This window comes from Megascapheus bottae, chromosome 4 (genome assembly GCF_031878675.1).
Source record: "Megascapheus bottae isolate mThoBot1 chromosome 4, mThoBot2.hap1, whole genome shotgun sequence".
Lineage (NCBI taxonomy): Eukaryota > Metazoa > Chordata > Mammalia > Rodentia > Geomyidae > Megascapheus > Megascapheus bottae.
Window position 1 is genome coordinate 67962780 of NC_143512.1, and position 15708 is coordinate 67978487.

The 15708-nt window shown below is 37.1% G+C and overlaps 1 protein-coding gene across 2 annotated transcripts in view; it reads left to right on the top strand.

Moving 5' to 3' along the window:
* Drosha (drosha ribonuclease III) overlaps positions 1-15708 on the top strand; it is a 124826-nt gene that overhangs the window by 83537 nt on the left and 25581 nt on the right. For both annotated transcript variants that reach the window (XM_090332096.1, XM_090332097.1), the window contains exons 23-24: positions 3805-3907; positions 6265-6335. In XM_090332096.1, coding sequence (XP_090188222.1) covers positions 3805-3907; positions 6265-6335 — 174 coding nt within the window. The remainder of the gene's footprint in view (positions 1-3804; positions 3908-6264; positions 6336-15708) is intronic.

A 15708-nucleotide genomic window follows, 5' to 3' on the forward strand; every position in this document is an offset into this window, starting at 1 on the left:
AGAAAAATTGGACAGATGTACATAACAGGTTAAACATCTGGGGAAAGGAAACATGGGAACAAAGCAAAAGAATAGAAATAGTTCATGTTTTCCCTTTGTGTAATATTTCTGTATTACGTTCGTTATTAATTTTATGTTAACAAGCAGAATTATAGCTTTGAACAGAATACTTTAGACAATTTACATCCACAAGGAGTACTTGCTAGACCTTTGAGAATCCCCAAATCACAAATCCCATTAATTAAGATTTAGGTTGTAGGCTGTCCGTTTGCCTCACTGACTTAGCTAAGTGACTAACAGAACCTCTTCTTTATTCAGATTTGTGCTAAGGGTTTTACTTACACCCTCTAGTGTGATGTACTCATCACCATGTGACCTTTAGTAAATCATAGTAGATAAAAAGACAGGCACTTTCACCGGCCCTCGTCTTATAAGCAGGATGGCCCGTGAACAAGTTATTCCTTACCCCTAGCCTCTGCTTTCTCATCTGAGAAGTAAAAAATCATTACCCCCTAACATAAAATCTGACTAGAAGAATTAAATGAATTTTGAGTTTTCATGAGCCAGTTTATAAAGTGCTTGGAATAATCTTACTTGTAGTAATCACATAAAGGTGTCAATAAATTTGTGGGAGTTGGTTATTTGTATTGTCACGGTCCCTAGGATACATCCAAATCCTTTTATAGATCTTTGGGATGATACAATAATAAAAAGATCTGTGATCCATACCAAGGGTCTACTGGAAAAGCTTTTGTGAGTTTTCCTTAAGTTTTAAAATTTCTGATCCTTTGTTTTGGTGATGCTGGCATTGAGGTAGTGTAAAGTCAGGGCTGTACATTTTGAGGGCTACTTCCAGGTTATTTTTACCTTAAGTAAGTTTTCCCTCTTCTTCATTTTGATTTGAAATTTGACACAGAAGACTAGCTAGACCCCGTATTACTGTTACATTGATTTATTGATGTGATATTGTCAACTTGTTTAGTCTTCAAAATAAGGTTCATTTTGGTCTGCAGTTTTTGTAGTGGCAAGAAGGCATTGGTTTTGTTGTTGTTATTTGATTTTTGTTTGTTTTTAGTCTTCGGTCTTGAACTCAGGGCCTGGGCCCTGTCCCTGAGCCTCTTTGTGCTCAAGATTAATACTTTACCACATTAGCCACAGCACCACTTTTTCTTTTTTCTGAGTAATTTATCCGCGATAAGAGTCTCATGCAACTTTCTTGCCTATGCTGGCTTTGAACCTGAGTCCTTAGATCTTAGCCTCCTGTAGGTAGGATTACAGGTGTGAGCCACTGATGCCCAGCAAAGGCATTGCTTTATCTTATGTAATACTATAGTTACAGGGATTGATTTAGAACCAGCTTTGTTGGCATTTGAGATTGGGGATGCCTAATGAAAGCCATAGGCACCAAGATGAGCTGACTTGGTTATAGCAACTTCCCAGTGAATACCATTCCAAAATGCTATGTAAAACTGCCTTAGGTTTAGTTGATTTAATTGTCAAATGCTTCCTAACAAGGAGATTGTCACTCCATTTACCATTATTCTTAGTTCAGGATATAATGGAATTACATAATTATTTTTCAGCCACTTGTAGGGATTACAGTTGGGAGGATATTTACAAAGTGTGGGAAGTTGTACTGGCTCAGAAACAAGCTATTACCTAACACATTGGGTTCTATAAAGAGCAACATGTAATGATTGAGTGGCCATTTTCTTTTGTCTATTTCATTTTTCTGTATGGTCTTCCTCCACTAAGCATAAGTCTCATCATTCCCATAGTACTGGGCTTCAGCAGAGGGCTGTGGCAGTCCCCAGTCTAGACCAATGTCCCTTCACCATTAGGGTGTCGAGGGATGTGGAGGAGACTCTTATGGAAACTCTAGGTTAGCTGTCCTGAGAAACGAACATTTCTACGGAGACGTAGTCAAACATTACTCTTTCCTTTTTTTTATTTTTTTCTGGTGTTGGGTATTAAACTCAGGAATGTGCACATGCTCAGCATATACTCTGACCCTGGCTACACTGGCAGCCCATACTTTTTCCTTTTCACAAGTTCCACTAAGGCACCCATGGAAATGTAGGGATAATAGAGTGGGGAATATGAGAAGTCAGGAAATTCTCAGCACTCCAGAATAGTTATTTCTAAGGAAAAAAAAAATGCAGTTCGCAATCTGCTTTTAAGCAGGGCTCTAGGGAGAGCAAACAATTGGATTTTCCCAGTGCAGCTGTGAAACAGATGAAATCTGCATATTCTAGTATAAACTCTTGTACTTTGGGATCAATTTTTCTTTAGAGGTGTTTTCTGCTGTTATATTTGTGTTACTCAAAACTCTCATTTGAGTGTATTTGAGAATTTAGATCTAGCGATGTAAAATACTGATTGTATGTGTGTCTCATTTTTGTTGTCTCTTTTGGCATTATAATCCTACCGTTACTTAACACACATACACAAAATCTTGCCTCTGATGAGCCTCATACTATGCTAGATTGTTCATTGACTTGTGATATCCCATATTTCACGACATGTTACCATTTATTGAATTGAATTTCATGATAATCGAAACAGATTTACTGCAGACTTATGCAATATTTACTTGTTTTCCCTTTTATGAGAAATGTTATAATTTCAATCTTAGAATGAAGTAATCATTTTGTCTGCAGTCCTAAAAGGAATTACGTTTAATTGCTAGGTTGAAATAAAAAGCTGCAAAAATCAAAGTGAAAGCATCAGCGATGATCACATAGACAGGTAATTCCAGTGCTTAGGAGGCCAAAGCAGGAATATTGAGGGCTTGAGGCTAGCCTTAGACTTTATAGTGAGTCCCTGTCTCAAAAGAACAAAAGAAAAAAAAAAGAAAGAAAATGAAATCAAAATAGAGAGGAACTAATTGGTAAGACTAAAATGAAACTATACAAAAATGAATTGTCTATGGGTATAGACATAGGCCCACAATTTTGGATTACATTTTCTTTCTTTTATAATAATATATTTTTTGCTTTTCAAATTTTTTGTGCTGTTTTAGCAAGGATTTATCAGAGTAAAGTAGGGAGAAATGGAGAGAAAAGGAAAAAAAAATTCTTGCTCTTTGCTCAGGGAAGTGATTCCTTGGCTCTAAAATTTCTGAGGCCAAATCACCAAAAAATACTTACTGTTCACCCCAAATGATATTGCCAAGGCCCTTAGGATAAATCCAGTTCATGACTCAAGAGATGACTGTGGAAGCCTCCTAAATGACAAAGATATAGCATCCCCCCTCCTGAACCCTCACTGAATCCAAGAAAATAATTTAGAGCTATAAGGCATTTTAAAATTTTGTTTTGACACGCAGACCCATTTTGTAGCCCAGGCTGACCTTAAACTCAATATCCTTGGGTATTTTAGTATCTTCTAAGTCTCCCTTTTCACCACTCCTAAACATCTGTGCAGTCTGGTATAGATATGAACATCACATACCTCAGAATTTTGAGTTAGGTTGTGTCTTCCTACAAATCCTGTGATAACCCAGGAGTCCATGGCTGAGGAACAGAAGGTTACTGCAGCTTGATATCTCATCTGAAACAGGTTTTGGAAGGATCAAAGCGAATCAGTTGTGAACCTCAAACTGTTGGAGTTTGGGCGAGAGTTGAGTCAGAATGGAACAGCATGTAAAGGATTCCTTTACAAGGGTAAAATAAGGTCTTATGAAACTCACGTGAAGGAGGAGGATGGATTTGTAATCATCACTTCCTTCCCCAGGAGATGCTGAGGTAATTTGGCATATTCTTTCTTCCTTTTTTTTTCCTTTTGTAATTTTGTGTTTTGTAGAAACTTGAGCTGGATCGGTTTATGCTGTATGCTCACGGACCTGACCTGTGTAGAGAATCGGACCTTCGACATGCAATGGCTAATTGTTTTGAAGCATTGATAGGTAATTTAAAAAAATCTCTCTATGCATTGCCCTGACTAAAATAAAATAAAAATGATTTAAAAAATAGATCCCCCCCCAAAAAAAATCTTTCTTATGTTGGGAAACAATGAAGGCATGTAACATTTCTTTTTTTTTTGCCAGTCCTGAGCTTGAGCTCAGGGCCTGAGCACTGTCTTTGAACTTTCTCAAGGCTAGAGCTCTACCACTTGAGCCATAGCACCACTTCTGTCTTTTTCTATGTATGTGGTACCGAGGAACCCAGGTCTTCATGCTTGCTAAGCAGGCACTCTACCACTAGGCCAAACTCAGACCTATGTAGTGTTTTTTATAGAAATTACTTGATCTCAAAGCATATAACATCCCTAGCATTACACCCCCAATCTTCTGTTGTAGGTATTTAATTCCTTTAAAACATCGATCATACTTTCTGTTGCAGTTTTGGCATCTGGTGTCATATCAGTGGATAGTATTTCCTGAGTTGAAATAATGAATTAACAGGGAAATTGATTCTTTTCTAGATTTGAGTCAGGGTCACTTGTATGAACAAGAAACTAGATGGATATTTGCCAAAGAAACTCCAGTGTTGCTTTTGACCACATTTGGAATTACTTGGAAGATTTTTCTGATATAACTGTCTTGAAAACACAGCATTTTAAATTACCGGGTCTTGAATTCCTATAACTACTTTTTATTCACTTGAAGCAAGGCTGTTGCAAGCTTTTACCTCCCTTTCATCCACTACATTTTGTCTACAACCAGGACTGAGTTCACTGTTGTATGGATAGCTATGGAGAGCTAATTAGCTGTTGATTGCAATGAAATGTCCTAGTAGATTTACAGTTTCTTGATTTTTTTTTTTTTAGTAAATGAAGTATATTACATATTTTTCCAAAAACCTCTACATCTTCATCCTTTTTGCCCTATTCCTTTTGAGAATGAACATAAAAGTTTCCCATTATTGCTTCCTGTAGATGCTAGGCGTTTTCCTCAGCTATGTCTCCTTTTCACCACTGGGTCTATTTTTGGAGTGTTATCCATAAAACATACATGTATTTGGCAGTTCGTGTAACTCTGGGCTTCTAGAGCCAAGCAGATGTCATTCAGCTTCCTGTTCTATCAGTTATCAGATCTGTGTCTGTCTCAAATTCTCTGATGTCTAATATCTGTATTTTCTCCATCTTGAGAGAATTTGTCCAATCCTGGTAATATCCAATCCAGAGCAGTGTCCTGCTTATTTAAGTCCCTCTTAATTATCTAAGAGCCTCACCTTCCTGACTGGTCCCATAATGGAGACATAGGAATGTGAATTTACCTTGCATACTGCTCAGGGCATAAAGACCCACCAGACCACAACAACTGCTACTATTCCAGACCTTTTACATTGTTATAATTATTAATAAGTGTACTTAGTTACTAAAAGCCATAATAAATACACTTAGTTACTAAAAGTAACATAGCATCTTAACATCCAGCACAGAAAGTAGCATATCTGAAGACATGAAAATTTCATTTCAAGAATGACTGTCCTATTCCAGGTTACTTAATACTGCATTAAAATATGTTACTCTAGTGTTTTACTGTTTACGAATAATGTGTAATATGTGCACCACACTTAATTATTTCAAATTAAAAGTAAAGATTTTCCTGATTTTTTTTTGATATGTATGTGTACACATGTGTGTGTGTCAGGACTGGGGCTTGAACTCAGGGCCTGGTGCTCTTTCTAAGCTTTTTCACTCAAGATTGATGCTCTACCATTTGAGCCACACCTCCATGGCTTGTTTTTTTTGTTTGTTTTGGGGTTGTTTTTTTTTGAAGAATCTCACAGATTTTTCTATTTGGACAGGCTTTGATTTGAATTGCAGCTCTCAGATCTCAGCCTCCTGTGTAGAAATGATCGCAGGAGTGAGCCACTGGTCTCAGGCTCTGTCCTAGAGTTGATTTGCAGGAGTGCCCATTGGCCTGGACACTGATTTTGTCTATGGTGCTTTTCTTTAGATATCACGATATATTTTATCTAACACAGCCACTCCTTGTACACCATCTCCATAATAGAATCTATACCCATCTGCTTCATGGTCATTCATATATTGCCTCTTATACTCACAATATTAGAGTTGGGTTGTAGTGAATTGGATTTTTTTATTTCAGTCTAATTGATAATACGAAGCATTGCTTAAGGAGGGAAGCTGTTATCTTTAAAAAAAAAATCACTCCTAAATGCATAGGTTGTTTTTTTTTTTTCCTTTCTTTCTGTGACTGGTTTCTGCCATGCCTTTTTGCTTTTTATAGCGATATGTAATTTGCTGTGAATATTAATGCAGCCTTCTTTTCGACATTGTCTTCCTTTTATGTAGGAGCTGTTTACTTGGAGGGAAGCCTGGAGGAAGCCAAGCAGTTATTTGGACGCTTACTCTTTAATGATCCGGTATTTATCCCGAGCTGTTTTGTTTTCCTCAGTTAGACATCATTATGGAAGATTTTATTTCCACTGCTTTTTGTGTTTTGAAGTGACTTGTGGGAGAAACTAAGTGCCCCAATCTGTCATGGTGGTAGATGTCAGGTGCAGTCAAAGCAGCCTTTTCTAGCCGTGCAGGTGGGGAAGGCAGGGGGTGTTTTCGTGGGGAGTGTTTATTTCACCCGAGCCATCCTCTCCCTTGGTCACCAGATGAAATGAAGTAGAAATACAGATGTAGTTGAACTTAGCTTCATTTAGGAATTTCTCTAGCTAATTATGATTTTATACTTTATAATCATGGGGTACCTCCTCCATGCAGGCTTACTTGAAATGATAGCCTTTTGGCTCTCCTGTTGATGATTTGTTTTTATGTAAATTATGTGGACTAGATAAATGAATATTTGTTTCCAAAGTCACTTCACAGGGAGTTTGTGAAGAATAGAGCATGGAGGAACATTTTTTTCCACCCCCCCCCCCAGGCAAATTATAGTTTTTAAAAGGGGAAAACAAACAAAACAAAACAAAAATCCAGAAAGATCCTAAAATAGTTTCTGTTGTTACTAAAGTATTAAGCTATTAATATTACCAGAGATACCTTTTTAATCTTGCATGCAATAGAGCATACTAGTTGCCTTTTTTGTTGTTGTTCTAAAACAAGTCAATTTAACACATAAAGCGGGAGGCAACTCTGTATTCCAAATTGAAATGTCATCATAATTGAATGAAATAGCCCTTGTGGAGTAATAAAGAACACAGGAAGCCTTTTGTGAAGCCTTTAGCTTAAGTGTCTGTCAGATATTATTACTGCATTACTTTGGGTTGGGGAAAAAAATCAATAGTTTAAAAAATATGACCTGGATGATGCTCATATCCAAAAATCAGATTTTGTTACATGTTTTTCAAAAGACATCTGAGGATGTCTTACTCATAAAAACAAAGGTACAAACAAGATCCCATGCATTTTTAGCCTTCAAATCCTATTATAGTAATTGTTCTTCTGGCCTTTATTGTTTGTTGGCAATTGCAATAACCTCTTCACTGTTTCTTTCCTTTTGTCTACCACTGTGTCTTCCTCCCACTCCTCTTCTGCCCAGTTCTTTCACCTACATCTATCCCTCTGCTCCTGTTCATGTAGCTTTCTTTATACTTCATGTTCTTAATTGCATCCATTTGTGTTGATTCTTTTCTGTCTTCACACTGCTTCTTTCCCACTTGTCTACTTAGCAAGCTTATCTTATATTTCCAGTATTTAATGCATCGCTGGCATGTGCAATATGCAGCAAATATTTGTTAAGAGAGTGCAATGAGTAAATGACTAAATGGAAGAGCAGAGCTTGAACATTCTCTTACAAATGGGACAGCTGAGATTCACAGTTTGTTTTTAGTGTGTCTTAGGAAACTGTAGAGTGCTCTATGACTCAGGGCTTCTTTTACAGAATTTTCAAGTTCACAGATTCGACTTGTTTGAAATCTCCAGACTGGTTTGCATCTGCTTGGTGTAGGGTGTGAGATCATTAGCAAACCACTGTACTTTCTTTGAGTGAGTATTGTAAAGTATTATCTGCTGAAGAAGTCAAGGGCAATATTTTAGGCCAACAGAGGCCAGGCTGGCATCTGTATGCAAGAGAAGAAAGGAATCTCATTAATCTGAGATTCTTGATTAGAGGAACATTAAGACTGGGTATCATCCCAGCACTCAAAAACTTGAAACAGGAAAATCGTGAGTTCAGGGCCAGCCTACGAAACATAGTGAGACCTTGTATAGAACAAAAATAAATAAATAAATAAGATTAATTAAGAGAGGGAGAGGAAGTGGGCAGGTTTGGGGTTTGGCAGCGCATGTGACTACGGAGAGTTTAGCAGTTGAGTGCCCCCTGTGACCATTGTTCAGAGATAAGACATGACAGTATAGGTGAAAGGACAATATTGGCAGTGAGTCTTCTTGGCACCTTACCTGCTGTTAGGGAAGGGGAAAATCTCATGTCCTCTTAACTTTGCTGCTAGCTTGATCTATGTCTGTCTTCCTGGCCCTGTTCATGTCAGGACTGTCTTTCCACCTCAACTGATGTTTGCCTCCCTCAGACATTTGGCACTTTTGGTCTCAGAGTTACTTACTATATTCATGCCATTGTTTATTTTGATTTCCCCAGTAGCCTTCTTGGAAAGGAGAAGAGGGTTTTTTTTTTTTCTTTCATCTATTTTCTCATTATACAATCTGTTCCCAGCATTGCTGGAGCTCTAGAAGTTAGAAAGAGCCTCTTTCATATCCCATCAGGGCAACCTCTTCTGGGTGTCCACAAATTCTCATGTTTAGCATGGAATCTGCAACCTTTAGTCCTAACACAACCAGAAACCTTAGAATCTTTCCTGTCACTAAGATTTGTTTTCCCTTTCCCCATCACTGCCAACCGTTAGCTCTTAAATTGCTTCACTCTCCTACCATGTTCATTGTGTGTGTGTGTGTGTTTGTGTGTGTGTGAGAGAGAGAGAGAGAGAGAGAGAGAGAGAGAGAGAGAGAGAGAGAGAGAGAGAGAGAGAGAGAGAGAGAATGTGTATGCACTAGGGTCCTTACACCCTCACTTAGCATTGTTGCTCACTACTGGCCCAGAGCCCCACTTCCTACTTTTTGCTGGCTAGTTGAATATGAGTCACATGGGCTTTTCTGCATCGGCTGGCTTTGAATCTTAGTTTTTAATCTTAGTCTCCTCAGTAGCCAAGGTTGTAGGCATGAGCCACTCACTGTGTTCAATCTTTGTTCCCTCATTTCTCGCCTAACAGACTATTTCCCACTACTGCAACCCATCTGCAGAGTATGTGATATATCTTACAATTCATGGGTCTTTTTTGCTTAAGATAGTTACTTACCCCAAACTTCTAGAATTAATAAACCACTTTAGCAAAGTGGCAGGATACAAAATTAACCTTCAGAAGTCAGTAGCCTTCTTGTACACCAACAATACACAAACAGAAGGCCAAATCAAGAAAATGATCCCATTCGCAATAGCCCCCAGGAGAATAAAATACTTAGGAATATACTTAACCAAAGATGTAAAGGAATTATTCAATGAAAACTATAAAAGCCTAACGAAAGAAATTAAAGAGGACACTAGGAAGTGGAAAGACATCCCAGGCTCATGGCTAGGGAGAACCAACATAGTGAAAATGGCTATACTGCCAAAATTGATATACAAATTCAGTGCAATCCCCATCAAAATCCCAAAGACATTCTTTATGGAAATAGAAGATATAATCCAAAGATTCATATGGAACAAGAAAAGACCTAGAATAGCCAAAACAATTCTAGGCAAAAAGAGCAATGCTGGTAGTATTATAATACCAGACTTCAAACTCTACTATAGAGCCATAATAACAAAAACTGCTTGGTATTGGCACAAAAACAGACCATAAGATCAGTAGAACAGAATAGAAGACCCAGAAATAGAGCCACATACCTATAGGCAACTTGTATTTGACAAAGGAGCCAAAGATATACAGTGGAACAAACACAGTCTATTCAATTATTGGTGCTGGAAAAACTGGGCAGCCACATGCAGAAAACTAAAAATTGACCCTAGCCTTTCACCATGCACAAGCATTAACTCAAAGTGGATCAAAGACCTCAACATCAGACCGGAAACCGTGAAACTGCCACATGATAGAGCAGGAGAGACACTGGAACTCGTAGGCATAGGCAAATGATTCCTGAACAGAATCCCAGGGTCACAACAGATTGGAGAGAGACTCGATAAATGGGACTACCTAAAAATAAAAAGTTTCTGCAGAGATAAAAACATAGTTGCAAAAGTAGAGAGACAGCCAACCAACTTGGAAAAGATATTCACCAACAATACATCTGACAAATGCTTAATATCCAGTATCTACAGGGAACTCAAGAAACTAATCCCCCGAAAACCCAATAAACCATTCACTAAATGGGCAAGGGAACTAAAGAGAGACTTATCAGAAGAAGAGATTAAAATGGCAGCAAAGCATATGAGAAAATGTTCATCATCCATGGTCATAAAGGAAATGCAAATAAAAAACAACCCTAAGATACCACCTTACCCCAACAAGAATGGCCAAGATTTTGAACTCAGACAATGACAGTTGCTGGCGGGGTTGTGGAGAAAAAGGAACCCTACTACACTGCTGGTGGGAATGCAGACTAGTTCAGCCACTCTGGAAAGCAGTGTGGAGGTTTCTTAACTGAAAATAGACCTTCCCTATGATCGCGCCATACCACTTCTGGGCATCTATCCTAAACATCATGACCCAAGATATTACAAGGACACCTGCTCAGCTATGTTCATCTCTGCATTATTTACAGTAGCCAGGCGATGGAAACAATGCAGATGCCCTACTGCAGATGAATGGATACAGAAAATGTGGTATATGTACACAATGGAATTCTTTATAGCCAACAGACAAGATAAAATAATGGCATTCGCAGGGGATGAACCTAGAGCGAGTCATGTTGAGTGAGACAAGTCAAGACCTAAGAAACAGAAGGTGCATGGTATCCCTAATATGTGGCTATTAAATCGAAAGAGTGTAAGAGCGAGGACTCAATAACTGCATACCAAAGCTATGGACATGGTAATGGAAATATAAACATAACTATATAGACATAAAAACCTATGACCCTATAGACATAATGTTTTATTTCTTAAATTAATATGTGTCCATGACATACAAACCCTTAGCCTAATTTTGATTAAGTTCTAAATAGTCCCAGTGATTGTAAATAGAGATTCCCTCCTTGAACACTTGTTTGTTAAACTTGTCATTTAAAATATGATGTAAAAATCAACATTAATAAATTCTTTAAAAAAAATCTCTCTGCCTTGAGGATTACAATAGCTCAACACCTAGGTACTTAAGGTCATATAGAACTAAATGAAAGGAATTTTAGGATATGGAAACAAGAGCTTTATCTGTGGTTGTTCTCAATGTACTATGTTATTACTTTTTTTTTGTCCTTATGGTTAATCTCTTATTGTTACTGTATCTGACTTAGTTACTTGGTATATCGTATATATGTTTATTTATTTGAAATAGGGAAGGGAAGTGGAAATCAAGATGATTAGGAGGGGGTAGAGTGAGGGAAATGGGGATAAAAATATGAGAGAGGGTATCAATATGTGAGAAGTAATGCACCTACTATCTAAGGAATGTAACTGTAACCCTTCTATACATTATCCCAACAATTAAAAATAATCTCTCTGCCTAGTCAAAAAAACCCCAAATTTATAATCCTAGCTAATCAGAAGGTTAAGTTCTGTCTAGATTTCAGATGTTCTTTTAATTACTTAATATCTATTATATAAGGAAAGCAAATGGTTTTATTATCAGAGTTAACATTGCATAGCAAATAATGCTTTACCAGAAGAAGAAAGAAGGGAGGGTAACAGGGAAAGAGGGAGGGAAGGAGAGAAGGGTGAAAAGGAAGAGAGAAGGACAGGAAAAACAGATTGTAAAAAAACTATTTTTGAAGTAATATGGAACAAAGCATGTCTTATTATGACATTAAAAAAAAAAAGATAGTTACTTACTGTCTACCAAAGTTTATACTACACAATATAGGATCTAGTCGTTTTTGTGACCTTTCTCTTGATATTTCAATCTCCTTTCCTTCCACTTCTTCATTATGCTATTTGCTAGGAATTTCCCATCTTTCAAGGCATATTGTTTGTGTGTTCCTGAGGCTTTCCTTTTGATTTTCACATGCTGAATTTCTGAATTCTTCAGGTCTTCTTGAAGATTTGTCTTCAAGGCAGAGGATTCTGAGTGCGCTGGTGTGGTTTCTTCTTCATGTCCACTGTCCCCATCTTGGTGTGAAGTCTTAACATCTGACAACTAGACTATTTCATGTTTCCATTTCCTTCGGTCTGAAAAAGTAGCAGCTCTGGCCTAGTTTTGCATGATGTTTCACCACGATGGAACTTAGGCAAGTTACTAAATTATATCAATTTGCCATCATGCTTGCCTACTGAGCCTTTCTGAGGACATAGATGGTGTCCTATTCATTTTAACAACCTAATACAGAATAGATGTTCAATAAAAATATATGGCATGTATAAATGGCCTTATCAGTTTTGAACATCCTCAGAGGAGAAAACTAAAGGTGGAATCATACATAAGATCTTTGAGTGGATTAATGGTGATATGGAGATTCCAATCTAAATCTTTTCCAACTAGATTATTTCAGTAGTTGAAATAGTCTGGTTGTGAGAAGTTAGAATGTTACACTATGAGAGTGGCTAAGAACATCCAGGGAGGAATCAGCATTTGGGGATGGATAACATGAAACAGCAAAGAAAAAATGAACCACAATGTCCTGCTGCATCTTGAGCTTTGTGGAGACGGGTTGATTGGAAGAGTGAGCTCTTCTGTTGTGCAGATACATTATTATTGACAATCATATTTCCCTTGGCCTACCACTTCACCTCATGTTTACAGTGCTAGCTTACTGAGGCATTTGAGAACAGTTTGCAATTATCTGTGGCATGCACATGAGGAATTGGAGACAGAGAGAGTCCAAGAAATTTGCCCATAAAGAGCCAGAATTAAACCCAGGGAACAAAAAGTGAGCCTTTGTCCCTCCTCCCCACTTTCCATTGAATCCTTTCTTATTGCCCCATATCAAGCTTTTACTCCAAGGTAAGCCCAAATTATACTGAAATGTTAAATTCTTTCTGATATGTTTTGTTTTTGAAGCAGGGTCATTTGCTATGTACATACCCGCACTGGCTTCAGACTCACTAGGTAGCCTAGACTCAATATCTTCTCGCCCTCATCTCCTGAGTTCTTGCATTACCAGATTACAGACATGCCCAGTTTAAATATAAAAATCTTACATGCGGCATCGCCTTTGAATTTTAGGCATAAATTAGTTGTACAAAATGATGGATTCCATTGACATTTTCATGTATGTATCTAGTATCTTTGTTACTCCCTTTGACCTTTTTTGCCCTTCTTTACCCTCCCCCATCCCCTTGCTCTGCCCACATAGGTTTTCTAAAATCTTTCATGTCTCCAACTTTTTCTTGTCTACGTTCCATATATGAGAGATAGCATGTAATATTGGTCTGAGATGGGCTAATTCATTTAACTTATCTCCTGTTATGCTTGTTCCTCAAATGACAAAATTTAATTCTTTGTGGTCAAATAAAATTCCCTTAGTTAAAATATTTCCCACTATATTTCTCTATTTGTCTGTTGATGGGCACCTGAGGCTGATTCTGTAACTTGGCTATTGTGATAGTGCCTTAGTACACATACAGTATGTGAATTTAGAGTACTCTCAGCAGTTTGCCTAGGAATGAAATAGCTGTATCATATGGTATTACTCTATTTTTAGTGTTTTGAGGAACTTCCATATATGGCTTTCTTACCTGCTGTATTTAAGATTCTTTTTAGCTTTTTTTGTTTTGTTTTCTGGCTGATAGCCATTTTAACTGGGAGGAGAATTTCAATATTTAATTAGTATTTTCCTGATGGCTAAGAAGGGTGAACAGTATTTTTGTATATTTCTTGGCCACTTTGGCCACAAATTCTCTTCAATTCATTTCAGTTAATTTGCCCATTCATTGATTATTGATTGGATTATTTGGGAGTTTTTTGGTGTTCATTTGTATGTTTGTTTATTTTGGTGCCCTGGGGCTTGGATCCAGGATTTGAGTTTTTGTATTCATAACTAGCACTCTGTCCCTTGAGCCACAACATCTGGCTTTTTGGTGGTTAGTTAGAGTTAAGACTCTCACAGACTTTCCTTCCTTGGTCTGGCTTTGAACTGTCATCTTTGGCTCTTAGCTTCTTAAGTAGTTAGGATTAGAAGTCTGCATCACTAGCACCTAGCTAGTTGTTTAGGGTTTATTTATTTATTTATTTATTTTACTTTTTCCTCACATTTTGGATTTTAATCTGTAGGATAAATTACTAGTAAAATCTCTTATTCTGTATAGACTTTTTATTCAGATAAGTGTTTCTTTTGCTGTGCAAATCTTTGTAACTTGTTGCAGGCCTACTTGTCAATTCTTGCTATGTTTGTTGAGGTTTTGGAATCCTCATTAGAAAGTTGCTTCTTATTACTATATCTTGAAGTGTTTTCTCTGAGTTTCAGTGTTTTAGGTCTTACATTAATGTCTATCCATTATGAACTGAATTTTAATAAAGGTGAGAGATAGGGATCTAATTTCAGTCTGTACATGTGAATAATTAAGTTTTCTCAGTGCCATTGGTTTAACAAGTTGTGTTTTTCTCTAATGTATGAGTTTGACAGATTTGTTGAAAATCAGGTGGCTATCACTGTGTGATTTTATTTCTGGGTCTTCTATTTTTTTCTACTGCTCTCAGTTTGGTTCTAGTACCATATAGTTACTATTGGCTTTGCAGTATAGTATAACTTGAAGTCAAGCAGTATACTTCTAGCATTATTTTCTTTGTAAAGGAAATTTTCACATTTTATTTCTATTTCATGATACCATAGTTTCCAAACAATTATCTGTTCAATACGCTGAAGGCAGAAAATAGGGAAAATAAAGACAATTTTGAAATGAGCATGCAGTCTTTCAGAAAGCTGTAGTACATTTTGACTCCTTTCTTACTGTGAATTTTTAAAACACTCAACTATTTTGCAGATCACAATAACCATAATTAGAAGCCATGGCACAGTTTTTTTTCCAGATTTATTGCTAGAGGTATAAAGGCTAATAAATTGTAAAGCAACTGTAGAATTAGGCTCATCTATGTCCATGCTTATGTATTTAAGAAACAAGTCAGTTTTTTTTTTTAATGATGTCAATATGTGTATATAGAAAAGTCACACATTTTCACAGGCATGTGTGTTTCTTATGATAACTCAACCTATGCTCTCAATTTTAAGTGGGATAAATTAGGAAAAAAAATAAAACCATTTGAAAAGAAGTTTTCCATCGATATTATTGTAGAACATCTCTCTCAAGAGAAGGTAAAATATGTGATTTTTTTTTTCAAAAATCGCAAATCTGAAGCAGGTCTTGCATGCTGCTTCAGTGGTGGACTGCAGTTGATGATATGAGCCCTTTCTTAGCTTTGAACAGGATGTAAGAAAGAGTGATATGCTCAACACTCATCGTTCTTAGAGCTTAGAGGCATATACTACTATGATGGGTAACATATGTGTGAGATTATTCAAGGTATACATATATACACACCCACACACACAGTGGAAATCTGGATAATCATTTTGCAGAGCAGTCAAACTACTTTTCGTAGTAGCTGCACCATCTTCTACTAGTATGAGATTCCAATTTCCCTCCATCCTCACCTATACTTCGTAACTACATTCTAGCATTGTCTTTTT